The sequence below is a fragment of the Carassius auratus genome, chromosome 9 (genome assembly GCF_003368295.1).
Source record: "Carassius auratus strain Wakin chromosome 9, ASM336829v1, whole genome shotgun sequence".
Lineage (NCBI taxonomy): Eukaryota > Metazoa > Chordata > Actinopteri > Cypriniformes > Cyprinidae > Carassius > Carassius auratus.
Window position 1 is genome coordinate 18,577,178 of NC_039251.1, and position 18,967 is coordinate 18,596,144.

At 38.7% G+C, this 18,967-nt stretch overlaps 1 protein-coding gene across 1 annotated transcript; it reads right to left on the reverse strand.

Annotated features, from left to right (window-relative positions):
- Positions 1 to 222: 222 nt before the first annotated feature.
- Positions 223 to 2,242, reverse strand: LOC113108607 (transcription factor Sox-1a-like). Its single transcript, XM_026271807.1, has one exon. The coding sequence runs from the start codon at positions 1,932 to 1,934 to the stop codon at positions 927 to 929; it is 1,008 nt and encodes a 335-aa protein (XP_026127592.1). The 5' UTR covers positions 1,935 to 2,242; the 3' UTR covers positions 223 to 926.
- Positions 2,243 to 18,967: the final 16,725 nt, after the last annotated feature.

Genomic DNA, 18,967 nt, shown 5'->3' on the forward strand with positions numbered 1-18,967 from the left:
CCTGTATAATTTATGTCCTTAATACATATTAACTGTAAAAAATTATTAACGTTCCTGACGCTTAAGATCGAGTGTGACCCATTTAGAAATACGTTTTCCATGTTTTGATACTTTAACAGCACATTGAAGCTTGTAAAATGCACAGAAAAAAATAAACATCTTAAAGCAAAATAAACCATTAGTAATATCTTCCGACTGATATTTTGTCCTCAATCAACGAATAGAAAGTTTCCACTAGATAGTGGGGTAAATCAAACACATATAAAATGGCAAAGTATGATGAATTAGGTAACAAAACTAACACCAATTTGGAGCAGAGTAAGTTTTTCTCCAATTTTATTTAGACCATGAATCAACGCAAGGTTAAGATTTGAACTGGCAGGAATGCATGTCATAAATTATGTACAGCAGCAGTGACGTGCCAGTCTTTTGAAATATTAAAACTTATTCACAATTTACAAGAAATATTACAACATAAATCTGGTACATTAATTCACGTGTACAAACGTTTTGGTAAATGTAATAAGCAGGAAACTCTTAATGGGCTTTCAAAACACTTCATTGAGTTATTCACGCTAGACTTTTGTTATTATCATCTCAAAAGTCAATTTGCACAGAAACTTAAATATTTAAAGAATAACAGTATGTCGCATATTTCTTGGCGTGGCCAGAAACGCTGTCAGAATCACTTTTAAAGACGTCATATTTAAACAATGTTTCACTGAAAGTGATACATTTGATAAGATCCCAGTTTCTATTCGAACTGCAATCGAAACGATATTTACCTTTAATTTACATGAACATCATAAAACATTCTGTACAAAATTAGTTCAATGACAATCTAAAAAAGAAAGGAAAAAAAGAGGTAAATATTTTTGGTGGAGTGTTTCTGAATGCGCGTTACCCATCACTTTCCATCAGCTCTTTCAAATATGCGTCAGTGGGACAGTTCCGTTTACTCCGGCAGTTGTGCTCTGATAGTGCTGCGGTAAGGCATGCAGTCTGCTCTGCACAGACGGATCTCCGGACTCGCCGGTGGGTAAATACATGCTAATCATTTCTCTCAAGTCTCCGGTGCAGGGGCCTCGGGAGTGTGTGCTGACCGGAGGGCTTATATTGGGTTCGGACTTGACGAGCGAGCTCAGCGTACCGATGGCGGCAGAAGAAGCGACGCTGGAGTTTTGATGCTGCGTGTATGATATCCCACCATAGCCGGATGGAGAAGCGCTCATGTAGCTCTGGGAGTTCGAGATAGGGCTGTACTGGAGGGCACTCATATCGTAGCGGTGCATGGGCTGAGGGTTGTGCGGGTGATGGTGATGAGCGTGGTGATGGTGAGACCCACTGCCTGGGTGCTGGCTGTAAGCGAGCTGCGCCTCCTGCATCATCGCAGCCGCTGCTGCCGCGGCGGCCACCTGGCCGGAGTAAGCGCCGTTTGCCCAGCCGTTCATGTGAGCGTAGCCACCGGCCGAGCCTCCGTGACCCCCAGGACTCTCCAACCTCTGGCCGACCCCTGCAGGACTCATCCCGACTCCGCCTCCCGCGCCGCCGAGCAAGCCGCCAGCCAACGAGTATTTGTCCTTTTTAAGCAGGGTCTTGGTTTTGCGCCTCGGTCTGTATTTGTAATCCGGATGCTCCTTCATGTGCATGGCGCGCAACCGCTTCGCCTCATCAATAAAGGGCCGCTTTTCAGCCTCTGACATCACCTTCCACTCAGCACCGAGTCTTTTGCTAATTTCAGAGTTGTGCATTTTGGGGTTCTCCTGAGCCATTTTTCGCCGCTGGCCCCGGGACCAGACCATAAAAGCGTTCATGGGTCTCTTTACGCGGTCTTGGTTGGCTTTGCTCCCCGAGTTTGGACCCGTTTGCCCCGGATTCGTGTTGGTTTGTGGTCCCGGGGAATGAAGGTCCGTTTCCATCATCATGCTATACATTCAAGTGGCTTAGAAGTTCTCCGCTAGCAGAGAAAAAGCATGAAACTTTCGGCGCTCTGTAGTCCGCACTTGAAGCAGGTGCCTCACAAGCCAGTGGAGCTCCGGTGAAATGTGGAATTCAGTTTATTCCCAACCGTTCGCCGTTTGTCTCGGGGTCTCTTTTTGCTCCTGTAGCCTGTTTAGTGTCGTGTCCGACTGCCGTTTCACATCCACATTAATTGAACGTGCATTTGAGTTACTTTTCCTAGTGGAGTTGAAGAGTTTGTTAAAGCGGCGGCCATATGATGCGTTTTGACAGCGATTGAAATGAGCGAGTAGCCAATGGCGTTTTAGTGAGGAGCAATTTGCATGGAGTTTGGTCGAGTGACGTCGACAACGAGGAAAGAACTAGTAGGCGGGGTGCACGGAGGGTCAACACCGCCCCCTCTAAAGTAAAGTAAATACTGAGGTGGCAGTTTGAGCCTCTTCAATGGTTGCAATAAATGAACAAGAGGACAAATGGTAGATTTTATCCATTTAGATGACATTACAAGATACGATCTAATTCTTTATAATAACTGTAATAGCTCAAATGCTCCCCTCGTGACGTCTTGCCAAATCTTTGTGTAAAGGGTAGCCAACTACTTGTCAGCTATGTTGATATACAGTCCACTGCATCCTGAATGTCTGTGAGTATAAAACTGTTAAAGGAAAAAATCAGTCAAAATGAATGTTTCACAAGTGCACGTTCTAAAATAGGATGTCAAAAAGTCAACAGGATAATACTCGAAAAACGTAATTTCACTTCGCATTCGAATATGTTAGCCTAACTCTTTTTTGCCAGACATTATCAACACACAAAATTCCCCCTTAGAATTTTATAAACAGGCTAGTTATTCATTAAATGAAGCAATATGAAAATCACAATATTTTAAGAGGTAAACAACATGATTTTAAATAGAGGTTCCTAAATCGAGGACACTGCCGTCTGGTGGTGCACTGCTAAGATTTTGAAGCGCGTGAATAAGATGATTGTAAATTGGCATATAGCCTATGGGAAACTATGAAACTCTAAAGTTATCTCGAAATAAAAAAAACATCAGACACTGAAAGGCAAGAAATAAAGGTGATGTCTGTAAGGAAACAGACTGTAATTTTTATTTTACTATAGCATTGATCATTGTACAGCCTATGGTGATACAATCGCATGACCGACCCCAAAATGTTTGTGAAACACTAGACAAAACTATTATCTTGCCATCAATTTTGATTCCAAGTTACATAAGAAATAACTTGAATATATATTCTGTAGGACCTTTGTCATATTTTGAATATATGACAGGAACGATAGGCTAATATATCAAATAATCAAAAACATGTTTTGACAAAAGATAAGGGCTTTTCAACTGCCCACGTAACAACAGTCTAGATAGCCTATGGTTTTTCATTTACTCAGTCATGGTGACTAGCCACTCATTTTATGTTGATAACATTATTATTTTCTGTGTTATGTATTTTAATTTAAAAACACCATTAATATTTTGAGAAATGCAATCATTTTAGTACAGTACTTAACATTGCGCATTAATAAATATGAAAGGTTTAACAAAGTATTTGTATTGTTTCAAATATGCCCACACCGACAGGCTAACCTTAAAATGTAAATTTGAATTTAATTCAAAATGTTGTCATGATGATTCAAAATGTTTTGTTAGTTTTATGGTGAAGATTAGGCAGATTTAATAACAACAATTTTATGTTATTTAATATATTTATTTGTCCTTCGGATTAGCGAGCTAAACCACACTGTGACTCTCCTGGAACAACGTACCTTGTCAGTTCTCATTTTGCTCCAGTGTCGCTCTTCACAGTGTCTTTGTTTTGCGCGCGCTGGGGGCAATAGGGCACTGTTAGCGCACGTGCGAGAGCTGGGGTTACAGCAGTTATCCAAAACGCAGACGACTAGTCAAAAAATTACAGAGGTGTCCGTCTTATTTGAAAAAGAACGAAACAAACCTAAACGTAAAAATTAAGTGACAGTTTAATAGTTGTCACGGGTGTTTGCGATCGTCCAGATCACGAAACGTTATTTAGTGGATGGTGGATGCAACAAGGAGACGGGAATATAACATGCTCTATGTAATTCATGATCCCAAAATATCAATAAGAGAAACAGGAACTGATTTATTAAAATTATCCAATTTAATAAAACAATAATTTTAATATTAGTAGGCTAAGTATTCTTTAGACTATATGAGCTTTCAGTGTGTGTGACTGTTCATTACCAGGAAAGCGTTTCACTACAAAAATTAAAGCGTGCTGAACTTGTTTGTGGCTGCAGCCTTGTTTAACCTAATTTGATTGTTTAAATCCTTTGTGTGGCTTTTCTTGACTTCACAAGGGCTGTGGTAAGACGTTGGCTTTTAGACGCTTGAAAATGACATCCTGTTAAACAAACGATAGTGGCAATCTGTTGATCAAAACTCCAACTAAGTGTTATTTTCCTATAACAGTCACACGGCCAAAGTTTTTATTTTTACAGGGAACAAAAACTGAGACAAAACGTTTAATCAGCATTAGCCTACATATGGACAGACAATGAATCACACATTTTAATAGGCCTTTAAATATTTAATTAATTTAATTAAATAGTCTGATTTAATTATTGTACTGAATTCAAACTTCTGAACTGTAGGCTATTTAAAAAAAAAATAAAGTGCTAGCTGTCTGACTTCCACCAAGAATTGCTAAACATTAACGCGTGTTAAAGTGTTTAGATGATTGCATGAAAGTCTTCCTCTAAAATGCGACTTTACCCTACATTGGACCGACTGAAATACCCTACATCTCCGGACCGTCGTTGGAAAAAAAATCGCGTTAACGTCTCTTATCCGATGTACAGTTCGACAGCACATCATGCGATCAAGCTCAGTAAAACTGATCTCAGCTTTCTGTTAACAGGCTTCACGGCGCAGTTCGTAGGCTACTTACGCACCGGACTTCTATTCTGCTAATAACCAGTTAGTCAAGGCGACATCATTGTCTCAGTAGACTATATCACGTTTCCAGACGAGAAGATTAATTTACAATTTCTTAAAATATCCAAAGGTAAGATTTTCCCCAGAAGATAATGCATATCCATCTAAATCTTGTTTTTAAAGCTATATAAACTTGCACTGTCCTTCATTTGCATTGATGTAAAATCGTCCTTACCGGTTCTATCGCTGTCCTAACCCAGCCAAAGCCACTCGCCAGACCGCCATCCTTGCTAAAACCTACACTTAGTGTGCCAAGGCCAGTCATACCCAGCTCCCAGTCCCACCACTCACTACAAACTGAGGAGAGAGACAAGAACATGAAATTTATTATAGACTAAAGACAATTTCAAGTTATTGTTTCTCCCGGCGAAAGGGTTCCTTCTTACATAATAAAGCCTCTTTTGTGTGACGCGGAACAATACAAAACAAGTATTCTAATAAATAGCCACTTTTTTGTTCCCTCTCGAGGATGAATGGAATTGAGCAGTTGGATTTGAAAGCAGCTGCTCGCGCATTCAGGAGAAGGGGGCGGAGCCCTGGCGCGAGGCGTCTCTCCTCCTTGGAAACGAACTTGAAGAACGGACCCGACGGCAGCATCACCGAAAAACGCTCTGCAGCCTTCACTCCGACATCAGCACAAAAGTCTGCCCCATCGCCCCTGCTGCCCGGCTCTGAAGAGCATTACGCTCAATAACTTTAATTAACCCGGTCGTTCTCACTCTCCGTTAACATGCGATTCGTCAGGATTTAAGGATATTTGTAAAATAAAGCACCTTTGCTAGGCTATTTACTGCTGATGATAAAAATAAAATAAAATAAAATAAAATAAAAAAATAAAGAAAAAGAAAAAGAAAGAAAAGAACCATGCCCATTCCCTGCACAAAAACATATCTGCAGACCAGGGTCGGCGCCACGAGGGGGCCCCAGGGGGCCTGGCCCGGCCACCTAGGTTACTGTGCCCCCTCACCTCTAGTCAGCACACCACCCTCAGGCCGGCGACACACTGGATGCGTGGCGCAAGCATCCCAGAAGCGTGGCGTGTCGGTTTTTAATTCGGCTCCCATGTTAACAGGTTAGAGCTTACAGACCGCCTGCGTGAGACGCATGTCTCAGGCGCGGCTCGAGCCACGCGGAAAACGCGTGCATGCTAGAAATAGAACCGACATCTATTTTTACCGGGACACGCGCGCGTGTTGGAAGTGTTTCCAGGCAAAATCTAATATGAAAATGTTTATATGTAATTTTGTACACAAATACATATGAATTCATGATATTTTGATATTTGAAAGACTATAGGTTGACAAATTCAGATATAAATGTAATTAAAAAAAGGAAATGAATAATTATCGATTTTCAAATATTGCACCTGTCAAACAATCTATTTCGCCGTCAAGTTGATATTGTTGTCATGAAGACAAGAGCCTGGTCTGTCAACGGTCTCCCTCCACAGCAGCAGCGCGCCAGCGCTACGCCACTGGTTGCCACTCTAGGTTCTTTTCTTGCTCAATCCTGCCAATATCACTCTGCAAGGAGAGGATACAGACCTTTTAACTGAGATGAAACTTGTATCTTCACCTGCCGAATGTGTGCGCAATCTCCGCAGCGAAGATGAATTCTGCATTTCTCTGTGACACAGTTACAGCAATCACTAAAAATACACCTGTTTCAGCAAAACGGAGGCGACAGGTAAACAAGAACCTGACGGAATATGTAGTTGAAGAAACAGCTGGAGCCAACATCATTGATAAAGTTGAGCTACGCAGGCTGTACTTCAGTGCTTTGGATCAGTGGCGTAGCCACCTAAAAATAGATATAGAATTATTTTTTATAGTCTCAATAAAAATGTTTAATTAACTTGGATATTGTTTTTTTAATTAGAAAATATAAATATTTCTAAAATCAACCCTTTTACGCATAAGTTCAAATATTTTAAATGACCCCTTGTTTCCATGGCGACGCGTCATGATTGTCACGTGACACAGCAGCCAAAAGAACTAACAGATGTATCGCTATTCGTTTTATTTAGTTTTTCTTTTTTATTAAAATATATATGCAAACTTGCTTACCATGTCAACTATCTGATATTCCGATTCTCCTTGATCTATAATCTATATATTTTGCTGCTTCCATAGACATATGTGTGTATTTTACAAACTACCAATGTATTATTTTACTAGTGATTATGCATATTTAAATATATGAAACCAAAATAAACATTATGTGGTTGAAAACACTGCATATAAATTGTGATATATGACAAGCTCTGAGCGCGTCCGTCTCTGGCTCAGTGCCAGCAAACGCGCGAAAGCTGTTTGAATCTGGCAGTTCTGTGACGCCACTGAACATTCTAAATCATAATCTCAGGGGCACAGAAATAAGAATCCAGTAGGCCTATATGGTACAATAAATGCTAAAAATGTTAAAATGTAATTTACTTTTTTAAGTTATTTTTGTTAAAATATATCTGCTGTGGAGGTATGCCCCCCCAGTGACACAACGAGGCCCCCTCATTTCGTATGTCCTGGCGCCGACCCTGCTGCAGACTAATGCATAAATACATTTTACACATTTTTTACAATCGTTTTATTTTGCAACTAAGTCTGCTGTTCATACAGTCTTGTCCTGAAAAGTTTTTTATCTTCATGATCCCACAAAGTCCTGTTTACAGCCGGGCCTTACCTGTCTTTTGTGCTATATCATTTTATTTAAAAGATTAGAGAGAGCCTACATTACAGCCATATATATGTACATTTTTATTTGACATTAATATACATTAATATATATTTCTGCTTAATGTATATTTTCATTATTATTTTTTAAATATTTTAATAATTAAATCTAGCAGACATACATCCTTAAACTGGAATAATGCATAATAAATTATTATTCCAGTTAACAATTGCTCAGTTTGACTACATGGCACAACTTTGTCAAAATAATGCATATATCCAATAACTATAAAATATAAGCTGCAAACATGAATCTAACAGCCTTCTGACGCCATTCAAAGCTTTGGGCTGCAGCAGCAGGAGCAGCTTGCCACCACATGGTCCTGACAGGCTTTCATAGAGTGAAAAGCTGTTGATTTGTAGTTTACATGAACTCACAAAGAGACACGTCATTGCCATCTGATGGCACACTTTTACATTGCCTCCGGCTCCGATCTAGTGATGACCTCTGTCCTCTCTTAATACTCTGGGCATCTTTTCAGTCTCCCTCCGGCCATCAAAATTCACAACTTTTCAGGTAGGATAAAGTGCAGGGAATCAGTAAGGCTAACACATAAAACATATGTGCGTGCTGCATGTGGAAGATAACATTTAAATTGCTATTCCACAAACCCACTTAACCTGACTCCAAATACCATCTCACTACTCCAAAAACTTGAAGCATGAAGTCCTTCCATCAGCTGCAAATATCTAATAGCATTTTTTTTCCAAGCAGGTTCTCCCTGGGATTCAAGTTAAATGCTGTAATGACCACTTTATGGATATACTCTAGACAGTCTACACTTGATCAAATACCTCATGATACCCAATGAAAAGAAAGCCTGTCACTTGTGAATACCTGAAGGCAAGCACTGCGGGAGAGTCGAACCATCACGCTCAGACACTGAGTCAGTTCGCAAGTCACTCTGATTCTGCACACTCAATCGAATTCATTTCTCCTTCCCTCATACATATTAAACACAGGTCGAACTTCAACATGTTGATAGGAACTACACATATTTACACAGATTTAACCAAACAACCACAACAAATGGCAATGAATATACTGAATAGTGTTATGCTCTAGCATATAATGAGCAGTGTTATGAAAAGTAATTACATGGCAACAGGCAGCGATTAGGTTTATCCATGTCTAACTTCCCTTAATTTTATGCCAAAATGTGCGTTCATGCTCGGCAGTGGAGGAAAGCGCTATCCAACGCCATAGTGTGTGCAGTGTCTTCGCCGAATCATTAGCCCCAAACAGAGACTTGTTGAGCCCCATCAACAGCACGACTCTGAGCTCCATCAGTGCACAGTTCATTAATCTCTCACCATGGCATTTTTGGCTGCCAGTGGTTAAACACCCCTCTCTGAGTATAGCTCTCCTTCACCAGGATACCGCTGTGTTAATTTCCTCTCTCTATTAGCACAGCGCGGTTAATCAGGTTTCCTCTCCCCAGTGGTGGCATGAGCGGGAGAGCAGCGAGCAGGTGTCAAGCCTGTCTGTGTTGCTTACGGCGGCAATCTGTCTCCCAACTTCACCACTGCAGGATAATGGAGGACTCATATGCAGCTGATTCTGCCTTTGCTATTGTGTCCAATCTGTTGCATTAAACACTTGGCACACATAATTACAAATAATCCTGCCTTTTTTCCCCTCTGCCACAGCTCTTCCCAGGCTCTCTCGCTCTCCTGTGTAAACAAACATAGTAACCCTTCACTAGCAGGCCTCATTAGTATTTGTCGATATCGCTCTGCTGGGTGGAATTATTTGCTTGTTTTAGGCAATTACACTCTCATTATGAGGATTAGTTTGAGTGAAGTCACGAATGTTTGGCGATCATTTAGTTTAATCGAATGGTACCTCAATTCATCAAGTTTTATCAGTGTTAAATTGACTCCCTAGGCAAACTCGATCTGCTTGAATTATTTTACAAGGTTAGGCTGAAGCCATTAGTTTACTGGGGAAAAAAGTAGTAGGAAATAAAAAAATGAATGATTTGAATCACAGAAAATTTCCGGAGCTCATGGTAAAAGTGAAATTCTGTTTGATGGCATAACTTTCTCGGTCTGTTTACAGATTCATATGGTGGTGCCGAAAAAAGCACCCTGTTGATTTATGCATCATTAGCATAAATGCAAAATATACTGAAAGGCGGAACACATTTCGGCATAACCCTTTGTACTGAGATGAAACAGCAGTCACAACATGGCTTTGAAGGCTCCTCATATCTCTGTCCAGAGCTGTCTGCTGCCTCGTATGTTTTAAGACTCAAAAAAAGGAGAGAGAGATGAGGCCATGAGACCAAAAGGGAAGAAAAATTGTGGGGTCAAGTCTAAAAGCGTGTGGGGGCTTTTAAGTCCGAAGAGGTCCTTCTTTTCCTCTCCAAGCCTGCCATCAAATGCATCAACTTCACCAGCCTTGGTTGTGCTAACTTACCAAATCTCTCAAATTAAAGACAAAATGTGGCAGAGAGAAGCTGGATGTCCCAAAAAACAATAAAAAATATTGTCTATAAAAAAACACTTGGTAAGGACTGTTTCGGTAATAAAAAGTTTAAATGCATTATAGCAAATGGTCAGTGCAAATGTTTACTAGACCTTACATATTCTTTATTCTGAAAAAAAAATAATAATAAAATACATAATGAATTATACAAACAAAAATGTTTTATTATAATGTATATGCCTTATTATAATTCATTATTATGATTATTACCTCTGCTATTGCTACTACTTATATTATTGTTGTTTTTTATATAATGCAAAACTTTGAGTCAAGTTTCACAGTTTGGACATTTGGACAATTTTTAGTATTAGGGTAAATGTACCTTAAGCTTACATACCCATTAAGCACACTTCCATATTTGAGCTCAGATTATAAAAAGGAAAATAAAAATGTATTATCCTGCTTGATGTTTTAACCAATGGATATGTTTGTTACTATATACCTCCTAATTTTTGCATGTGTTCACACTGCCTGGTGGACATTTTGAAAGCTGTCAAAAAACTTTCACCGAATCAAGAGCCCCTTAAATGTGCATTTTTTAAATATGTAAATCTTTATTTTGGGTAGGTTTCACTAAATATTGTAAAATGAAGAGATTAATGTTCAGACTTTTGCATATTATAACCAAGAACTTGGATGTGGGAAATAATTACATAAGATCCAAAAGATAGTTTTAGCAACACAGCACAGATGCTACAGAACACATAGCTGCATAAGACTGTGTGCTATGCTAATATATTACTTCACAGGCATTACTGGCTTGTGGTTTTACATCTATAATATTATAAATTGACAGTTTACTGCTGGTCTGTCGTTTTGTTGTCATTCTTAAAGATTTCATATTATTTTAAGGTGAGCTTAAAGGTGCACTACTATGAAAATCACACAGCTTTAGAGTGACATCAATAAGAAAAAGTATAATTTCATAGATATTGTTAATAATATTTGTTCATATTACATGACCTAGACTATTTATTAAGCAAAATCCTTTCATTTTAATAAATATTACATGAAATGTATATATATAAAAAAATAAGCTCAATGAGCTCTAAGCTCTTCCACATTGAATGTCTATGTAAACACTCTAAATAATAACTGATGGTTATCACTTTAAGTTAATTGATTTACAATAGATTCTGTCAACTCAAATCTACAGACTGTCTCTGAACTTTGACAACTAGCATCAACTTCTCCAGACTGTAAATCAGTTGAAAATCGGAGCAAAAATCATGTTTTTTTTTTTTTTTTTTTTTTTTTTTGATTGACTTTGTACCTTCAAAAAATATTTTTACAATTATTCTTTAAACAATTATCTTAAAATAAAAAATATTTTTTTATAAAACATGATGAGAGCTTAATGGGAACAGGGGTGTGCTTAAAGTGTACAGACATGCACCCATTAAGCACAGCCAGACTTTTAGAACTTGATGCATATCTTAATTGAAATGCTTTTGTCATTTAAAATAAAATTTGATATTTTGTGTGAGAGATTCATATTTTATTTTAATACTTTATAATACTTTTAATACTATAAACTTTTTGTACGGAAACCAATAGCTTGTGCACTAAAAATGTCTCAGTATAGATTTTGGTGCGCTTAATAGGAACGTTTACCCAACATGTAAATGCATCACAGTTAATGTTTATTAAACCTTCCATATTCCTGTTATTCTAAAGAAATAAAATCTAAGAATTTAAATAATAATCATTATAAAATAATAATTATATTTGGTTATGATTATTACTATTATTGTTGATATAATGTACAAAATTATATATTTCTGAATGAGTCAAGTTGCAACATTGTGTAATGAAAATGTGTAAAATACATATAATTCAAAATATATTAATAATAATAATAATAATAATATTAATAAATAATTGTTATGAATATTATTATTATTATTATGAGAGACAAAACTTACTAAATGACTCAAACTGCAACAATGTGTAATTTACTACAAAACAAACAGGGAAAGTGTGAATAGATTATGATTTTTACTTAATAGAGAAACCCCAGGACGTTCTAGGAATATTTGCAAAGAAAAGTTAACTTGACTAAGCTTAAAATAATGCTGCAGCTCTTCTCACTGGACATGTTAAGGTATTGCTGAAGATAATTTCATTAAAAGACACAGGATGTTCACTCAGAAACCAATCATCCATTATGCAAGAAAATCTATCCATCACACAGAGAGCGTATATACCCATTATCCAGACATCGATGGGGTGTTTTTCTTATTTTCATTTTTTACCCATCAATTACGGCAAGATTTTAAGCATTGTTCCACTCCTCAATTAGCCGCAACACCTTTTCCTTTGATTGATCCATAATGAATGTAATGGTTTTAACAGACCACAGACAGATCACTTAGAGGAGCTCTGCTAATGGCAGTGGCAGCTCCAGGGCTGGAGTGATGTCAGTTTCTCCAAGCCCTGGCTAATTAGACACTGTGTCGCTCATTACCCAGGTAATAAGCCCTAACGCTAATGGGTATCAGGCAAGACCCCCAAACACTAGAGAAAGGCAGAGAGGGGGGAGAGAGGACGGCAAAGAAGATGAGGGGGATGTTAACAGGCAAAGGGGTGAGACAGAGAGAGAGAGAGAGAGACAAGAAAATGTAAGCAAAGAGAAATCGTGAGAGAATTTTCATGATGGAGAAAAGGGCGCAAGATGAACAGATCTTACGGCGCTAATGCATTTCAGTGCTATGCCTTTTAATATACTACACCAGTCCTATTGGTCAAGAGTAAACATGTCATTTTCAGTACGTGCTAAAGGCACAACGGTTGCTATGCAGTGGATGGAGGGCTGATGGAGAGGGGGTAGTGTTGGTTGGGGGAAGGAAGGAAGGAAAAGAAGGGGCTGGCATTAGAGAGACGGAGTGATGGTTTCCTTGTTAACCACTTTCCCACTTAGGCCTTGTTAGCACCAGAGCTCTCAGCTGTACCTATTATTGGTGACGGATGCTATGCTTGACTTTCTGAGAATTACACAGACACTCCTCGGTCTGCCGGATAAAGCCACTGCAGCCTTCACTGCTCTGAAGACCACAGCATGATGTGATGCTCCACATCAAGAACTTTGACATAACTGTACTCCAGTTTGGAGACAGCAAACTTTTCAGCCAACTTTGTATTTTACCTGTCTAATTATGATTAGGGTCAGGGAATTTCTGCAAGCTGTCCCAAGGCTCTCTATAAAGTGCTTTGAAAGCTGTGTGTGTGGTACTAAGGTGAGTAGTTTGAATTTCATTTTATTGGTCCTAGTTGGTGAAAGTCATTTTGTATCAGCTAATTGCATTTGCTGTTAATGCCAAATTCCACAGCATTCAGGCTCTGCAACAAAAGAATGCGAATCCATCCAGTCTTTGAGCCATCATTCTTAGCCATCAGACAAATGTCATCACTTTTATGTGACATTTTTAATGCGTTATGCGGCTATTTTGTAACGGAACACAAAAGATTGGTGTTATGAAACATGCCACTGGAAATGAGATCATCACTCAGAGTTGTATCATCAGCCACAAGCGCATTTGTAGCCTTTGAAAGTGTGATCAGAGCGGCCCTATGTAAGTACTGAAATAAAGTTCGTTTTCGAATAGGGAGGGGGCATAATCCCCCATCTCATCTCCTCATGGGGTCATGGCTCACACCTCTCCTAATATCCTTAATCTTATTACACACACAGGCAGAAAAAGTTATCCTTCAATATGAGGATTTCCAGCATGAGACTAATGCGGCTTACAGTACATTCATTACTGCCCCAGCTAAATGAAAAATAACAGTGAGATAGCCTCACCGTACTCATGCATTAAATAATCTTAAATATTAATTATTTGCTATGTCAGTGACTTTGCCAGTCATCCTTCCTCTGCGTTGTGTGCATCTCTACTGGGTTAAATGTGTGTGTCTCTAACAGGTAAAAAAATCTGTATATGATTGTTACGGTGGTGGTAAAACTGACTCTAATTGGATTCAAAACTGTTCACATACAACAACAAAAAATCATGTTAACTCACTCAACTTTTACCATTAATACTTCTCACACATTACAAAAATAAACATGAGAACATGATTTTGGGAAGTGTATTTAACCAAAACTTATTTTTGTCATGGTATGTGCTGAACTGAGGACAGAGAGCGCACGACAAGACAGAAATCGTTATTATTTTTAAAAAAAATCTACAAGGAATGATGAAGGAAACATCCACACACATAACCACATATAATAACTGGCCACTAAACTTCTGACAAAGGAGGACTTAAGTACACGGGTAAATGAGGAGAACACAGAGGTGGTTAACTAAATGAGACCAGGAACATAACCAATTATGGGCACACAGGAAATAAATCAGAGCAGAAAAAAGACAGAAGAATGGTCCATAACTGTGATAACTTGCAACTAGCCATTTTTAAAAACTTTTTTACGTTTCAAATAGAAAGAAGGAAAAGTTATTCTTCTATGTGCTTTCCTGAATCTCAAACAGTTGATCAAAATCTGGATTTGATACCCAGCAAAATGAACATGCATGAACTGATAAACATGTACGCTTTCAATACAGTGTAAGCCTCTTTGGATAAAACCATCTGCCAAATGCATTGATGCAATTATGCAGGTCAAGCAATAGCAATATTCTGTACATATATTCCACAAAACAAGCCAACACTCACTAAATGAGAAACATACAACATTTCCAAGAAACATCATCGATTGATCAGTATTTACAAAACATAAAAAACTAAATTGGTCAGATTGAACTGAAACCTAATTAATAGGTTAAATTAACTGCAATTCTAAAAATGCTGTTGGTGGAAAAATGTCTAAACAAATATCTGATCCATGAACAATAGCAATAAATCTGTACACCCTTGGTACAACAGCGGTCTGTCAGAGATCACTTAATTAACAAATCACAATCGAACTGAGCATCCGAACTCTGTCAGTGACTGGAATATGCTGGAATTGTGACTGTGTGTGTGTGTGTGTGTGTGTGTGAAATGGCTATTTAACATGCCCATGAGCTGAGCAGCGGGGTCTGAAGACTGTGTAATCTCATTTAACCCTCACTACACAACACTAATTACAGCTGACACGCTAACAACACACACCGAAAAGCCTCTCAGCAATAAAGTCAACACCAGCCAATGACCCAGCATGCTTCCCCTCGCTCTGCCCCAAACCCCTGCTCTCCCCAGGGAGGAGGCGCAATTTTAGCCTAAGGATAGCAGGAAGTAGCCTGTCCCTTAGAAGGGGCCTCCCCAGAGCCAAATTAAAGCTCTTTGGTCCCTTTTTTCGTGAGAAAGGGTCAACGCGGTACCCCACCACTTTTCTGAGTGTGTGAACGTGCGCTGGCGTGTGTGTGTAACAGTCGAGCACCTCCTTCTCCCTCTCCTGGCTCCCAGCATTTGAAATGAGGTCATCATTGTAAAGGAGGTCTGAGTGGATCAAAGCCCCCTACCTACACCTGCCCTTTTCTTCCCTCCTCGCTCTCTCTCTCTTTTCTCTCGCTTCTCATTTATGTCTTGAAATTTCCTATTGACTAGTCGCTTCTAAGGAGCCCCCTCATGCCCCGAGATGCCGGGTCCTCTAAAAAGCCCCCACTAAATTTTGCTTACTGCTATATTTTCTGCCAACTGGCTGAGGTTAAAATTGTGGGAGGAGGGGGAAAAAGCCACCCACTAATTCACTTATATTCGATTACCCACTCTGGGTTTTTAAAATGCATTTTTTTTTAAATGAAGCAGGCATTGACAGAAGTGATGAGATGGGCCATGTCGCAGATAAGGCCTCTAATCAGCATATTTAACTTTGCGGTGCATTTTAAAAATTTTTAAGTGTTTGGAACGACAGAAATGCACATCCAATATCAGCCCACACTGAGGGACAATAACACACTATTTTGATGCAAATCAAGGGACCCATTAATGTTTAAATTTATTTTAGTCCCATCCAGTAAAATAACACATTTATTTCCTGCAAACCCAGATAATTACTTAGCCTCAAAATGCATATTCCATTAAGTCAGGTGAACATTGTTTATTATATTTTGTTTTGTTGGGTTATGATAATGCAATTTAAGAGTGAATGACATTCAGACCATTACACATGATGAGAAAATAAATGTTTAAAAACAAACCCCCCCCCAAAAAAAAAATCCATAAATCCTGGGCAAATGTAAATTTAAGTTTAGCTATAATATGAGTGCATAACTTTGTAAAATACTTGCTTACGTCCTTCAGTTCTTTAAGCCTCATAATATTTCTACAGCTATAATGCCATGCTAATCTTTCCTTTAGCTTGACGCTCAGGAAAATATTATGCTCTCATTACACTGTCCACTAAAAAAATCCTGTATTAGTACAGCATGCTAGCACAAAGCAGCCAATCCTTTAGACGGCTTTCACAACCAATCCATATAGTATATAAGGACAATATTACACGAGGAAGAGTCTTCTAATTGACTTACTGCTGAAAACAACCCACACAAAAATGGTTCCAACATGAGGCTGAGGTTTATTTGAAAAGGAGATGGATAAAGAAGGACAGCTTTTATTTAAAGATGTTAGATCATATGCTATTAAAAATGGGCAGTTGTGAGAAGTGACTTTATCATCAAACTGACTGAAACTGAATATGTTCATGAACAAAGATGAAACACACCGCATCATGTTGCCAGCTTTATCATAAAGACCAAAGGCCGTTTAATATTGCGAGGAATATATTACATATACACAGGTACACAAAACACACTAAAATCCCTAAAATGTATTTATGAATAAAAGGTTTTTCTGCACCACAGTGATTAGTAGTATGTGGGCTGTAGACTGTATCTAAAATACTGAAATGTGAAAGTATCAGAATTTTCTTCAATCCTCCATTACATTTTACTTATTTATACATTTCTCTAAAAAAAAAAAATATCATTGGGTTATTATATAATGACACAAATTCAGATCGGTGGACCTGTAATCAATTAATTTTTGTCAAACATAAAAGAAAAAAGCCAAATTTGAGTCATTCATTGTTTGATCAGCCACACATAATTGTGTGTGTGTGTGTGTGTGTAAGCATTCACTATTTACAAAATAAACCTAAATATAATTCTGTACTGACTGTTATACATAACTTATTAATTAATATCTCAAGTAATATTTCTTCTCTCACTCCCCGCCTCTGCCTCTCCTGCACACACACACACACACACACACACAATTACAGCAACACAAAAGATCCAGGACTAGGTCATTTGACAACAAATGACAGCCAAGAGGATAGCCCAAAATAGTTTGGCTGCATCAGCAAAGCACCATGCACTCATATTGCCTATTCCCCTTCCACCTCCTGACACAATGGAGCGGGCCGAAGCCTCCAGAGAGAGACAGAGCAATAGAGAGATGCGGAGTGAGTGAGAGAGACTGAACAAAAACACACACAGCCCGCTTTCCTCCACTCCAGAATACTAGCACAGCAAACACATTCACTCCATCCACAACAACACTGGAGAATTACGGTGCTTCCCCCAGTCCTGCACACGGATTCTATATCATCCCGCAATTATGAAAGGAGAGAGCAGTTTAATTAGCTTCTCTGCCTCCACCTCTAACAAGGATTTAATTAACAAGGAGGTTGGCGTAATTAGCTGGAGATGGGCTCCTGATGCTCGCACAACACTTTTTGTTGACACTGAACACTTAGCCTTCAAAACACTCCCTCTCATATACACACACATACTGTATGCATCAGGCACAAGCTGCCATTGCCTTTCTATATTTCTGCCTTCATATATACATCTTTAATTGCCATATCTGTATCAACATCTATATTCACAGAACACATAAATATGTCCGCATATTTTATATAATAGATATTTAAATTGTATTAATTATTAAATAACCTTCAGTTTAATATTTCTGTCTTCACAGATATTATGCTAACAAATACACCTGTAGTTTAACAGAAACAAAGGCTTATGTAAATATATTCGTAAATATATAAATTCTCTTTAATCCTGTGCATGTGCTTTCAGTGACATCACACATACACACACACACAAACAGATATTATCACTCACAAACCCATGGATACACACACACACACTGCCCCTGGTGACAGCGTAATGGATAGGATCTCTGTGGAGGCGACTGTCAAACCCGACCATCCTAATCAGAGCGTCAGAGAGGAAGATAAAGGAGAAAATAATGAGTGTCGGGTCGGGCTTTTCAAAGAGCAACAAAAGAGCCCAGGATCAGATAGACCAACACAATGTTGAGAGCAGGAGGGAGGAGAGGAGAGCAGGAGAGGAGCGGAGAAGAGAGGAGAGGAGCAGAGAGGATAGGAGAGGAGAGACTTGTTTAAATCATCTCATTAAAAGTGAGCCTGTGTGACACTGAGAGATATCGAAGCCATGAGCAACTCACTTTGACTCTGTAGGACTGAGAGAGCTGGAGACTCATCTGTAGTGTTGTAAGTTTTAGGGGATGTTACACATGTGATTTGGACTTTAGCACAGTATTTTGCCTGCTGTGACGAGCACTTCAACTATGTCATCATTACTGTTACATTGCAGCAATAAATCTGTACTGGTCGCTTCTAGCCAGCAACTCTTTACTGTAAACTCCCCAGTGGCCATAACGGATGGCTGCCTGCTGGCCTTCATAGAAAATGGACATCAAATACAGATGAGTTGACTCATATTATGTTATTTGGGATGCATATCATAAATCAAAAATTCAGTTTGATATGATAAGCCAATAATTATTTTTATGATATGGCTAATAAATGAGTTACAATAG

What these genes read in the sequence shown, in the direction of transcription:
- LOC113108607 (XM_026271807.1), bottom strand. Translation starts at nt 1,934, where the DNA reads ATGTATAGCATGATGATGGAAACGGACCTTCATTCCCCGGGACCACAA.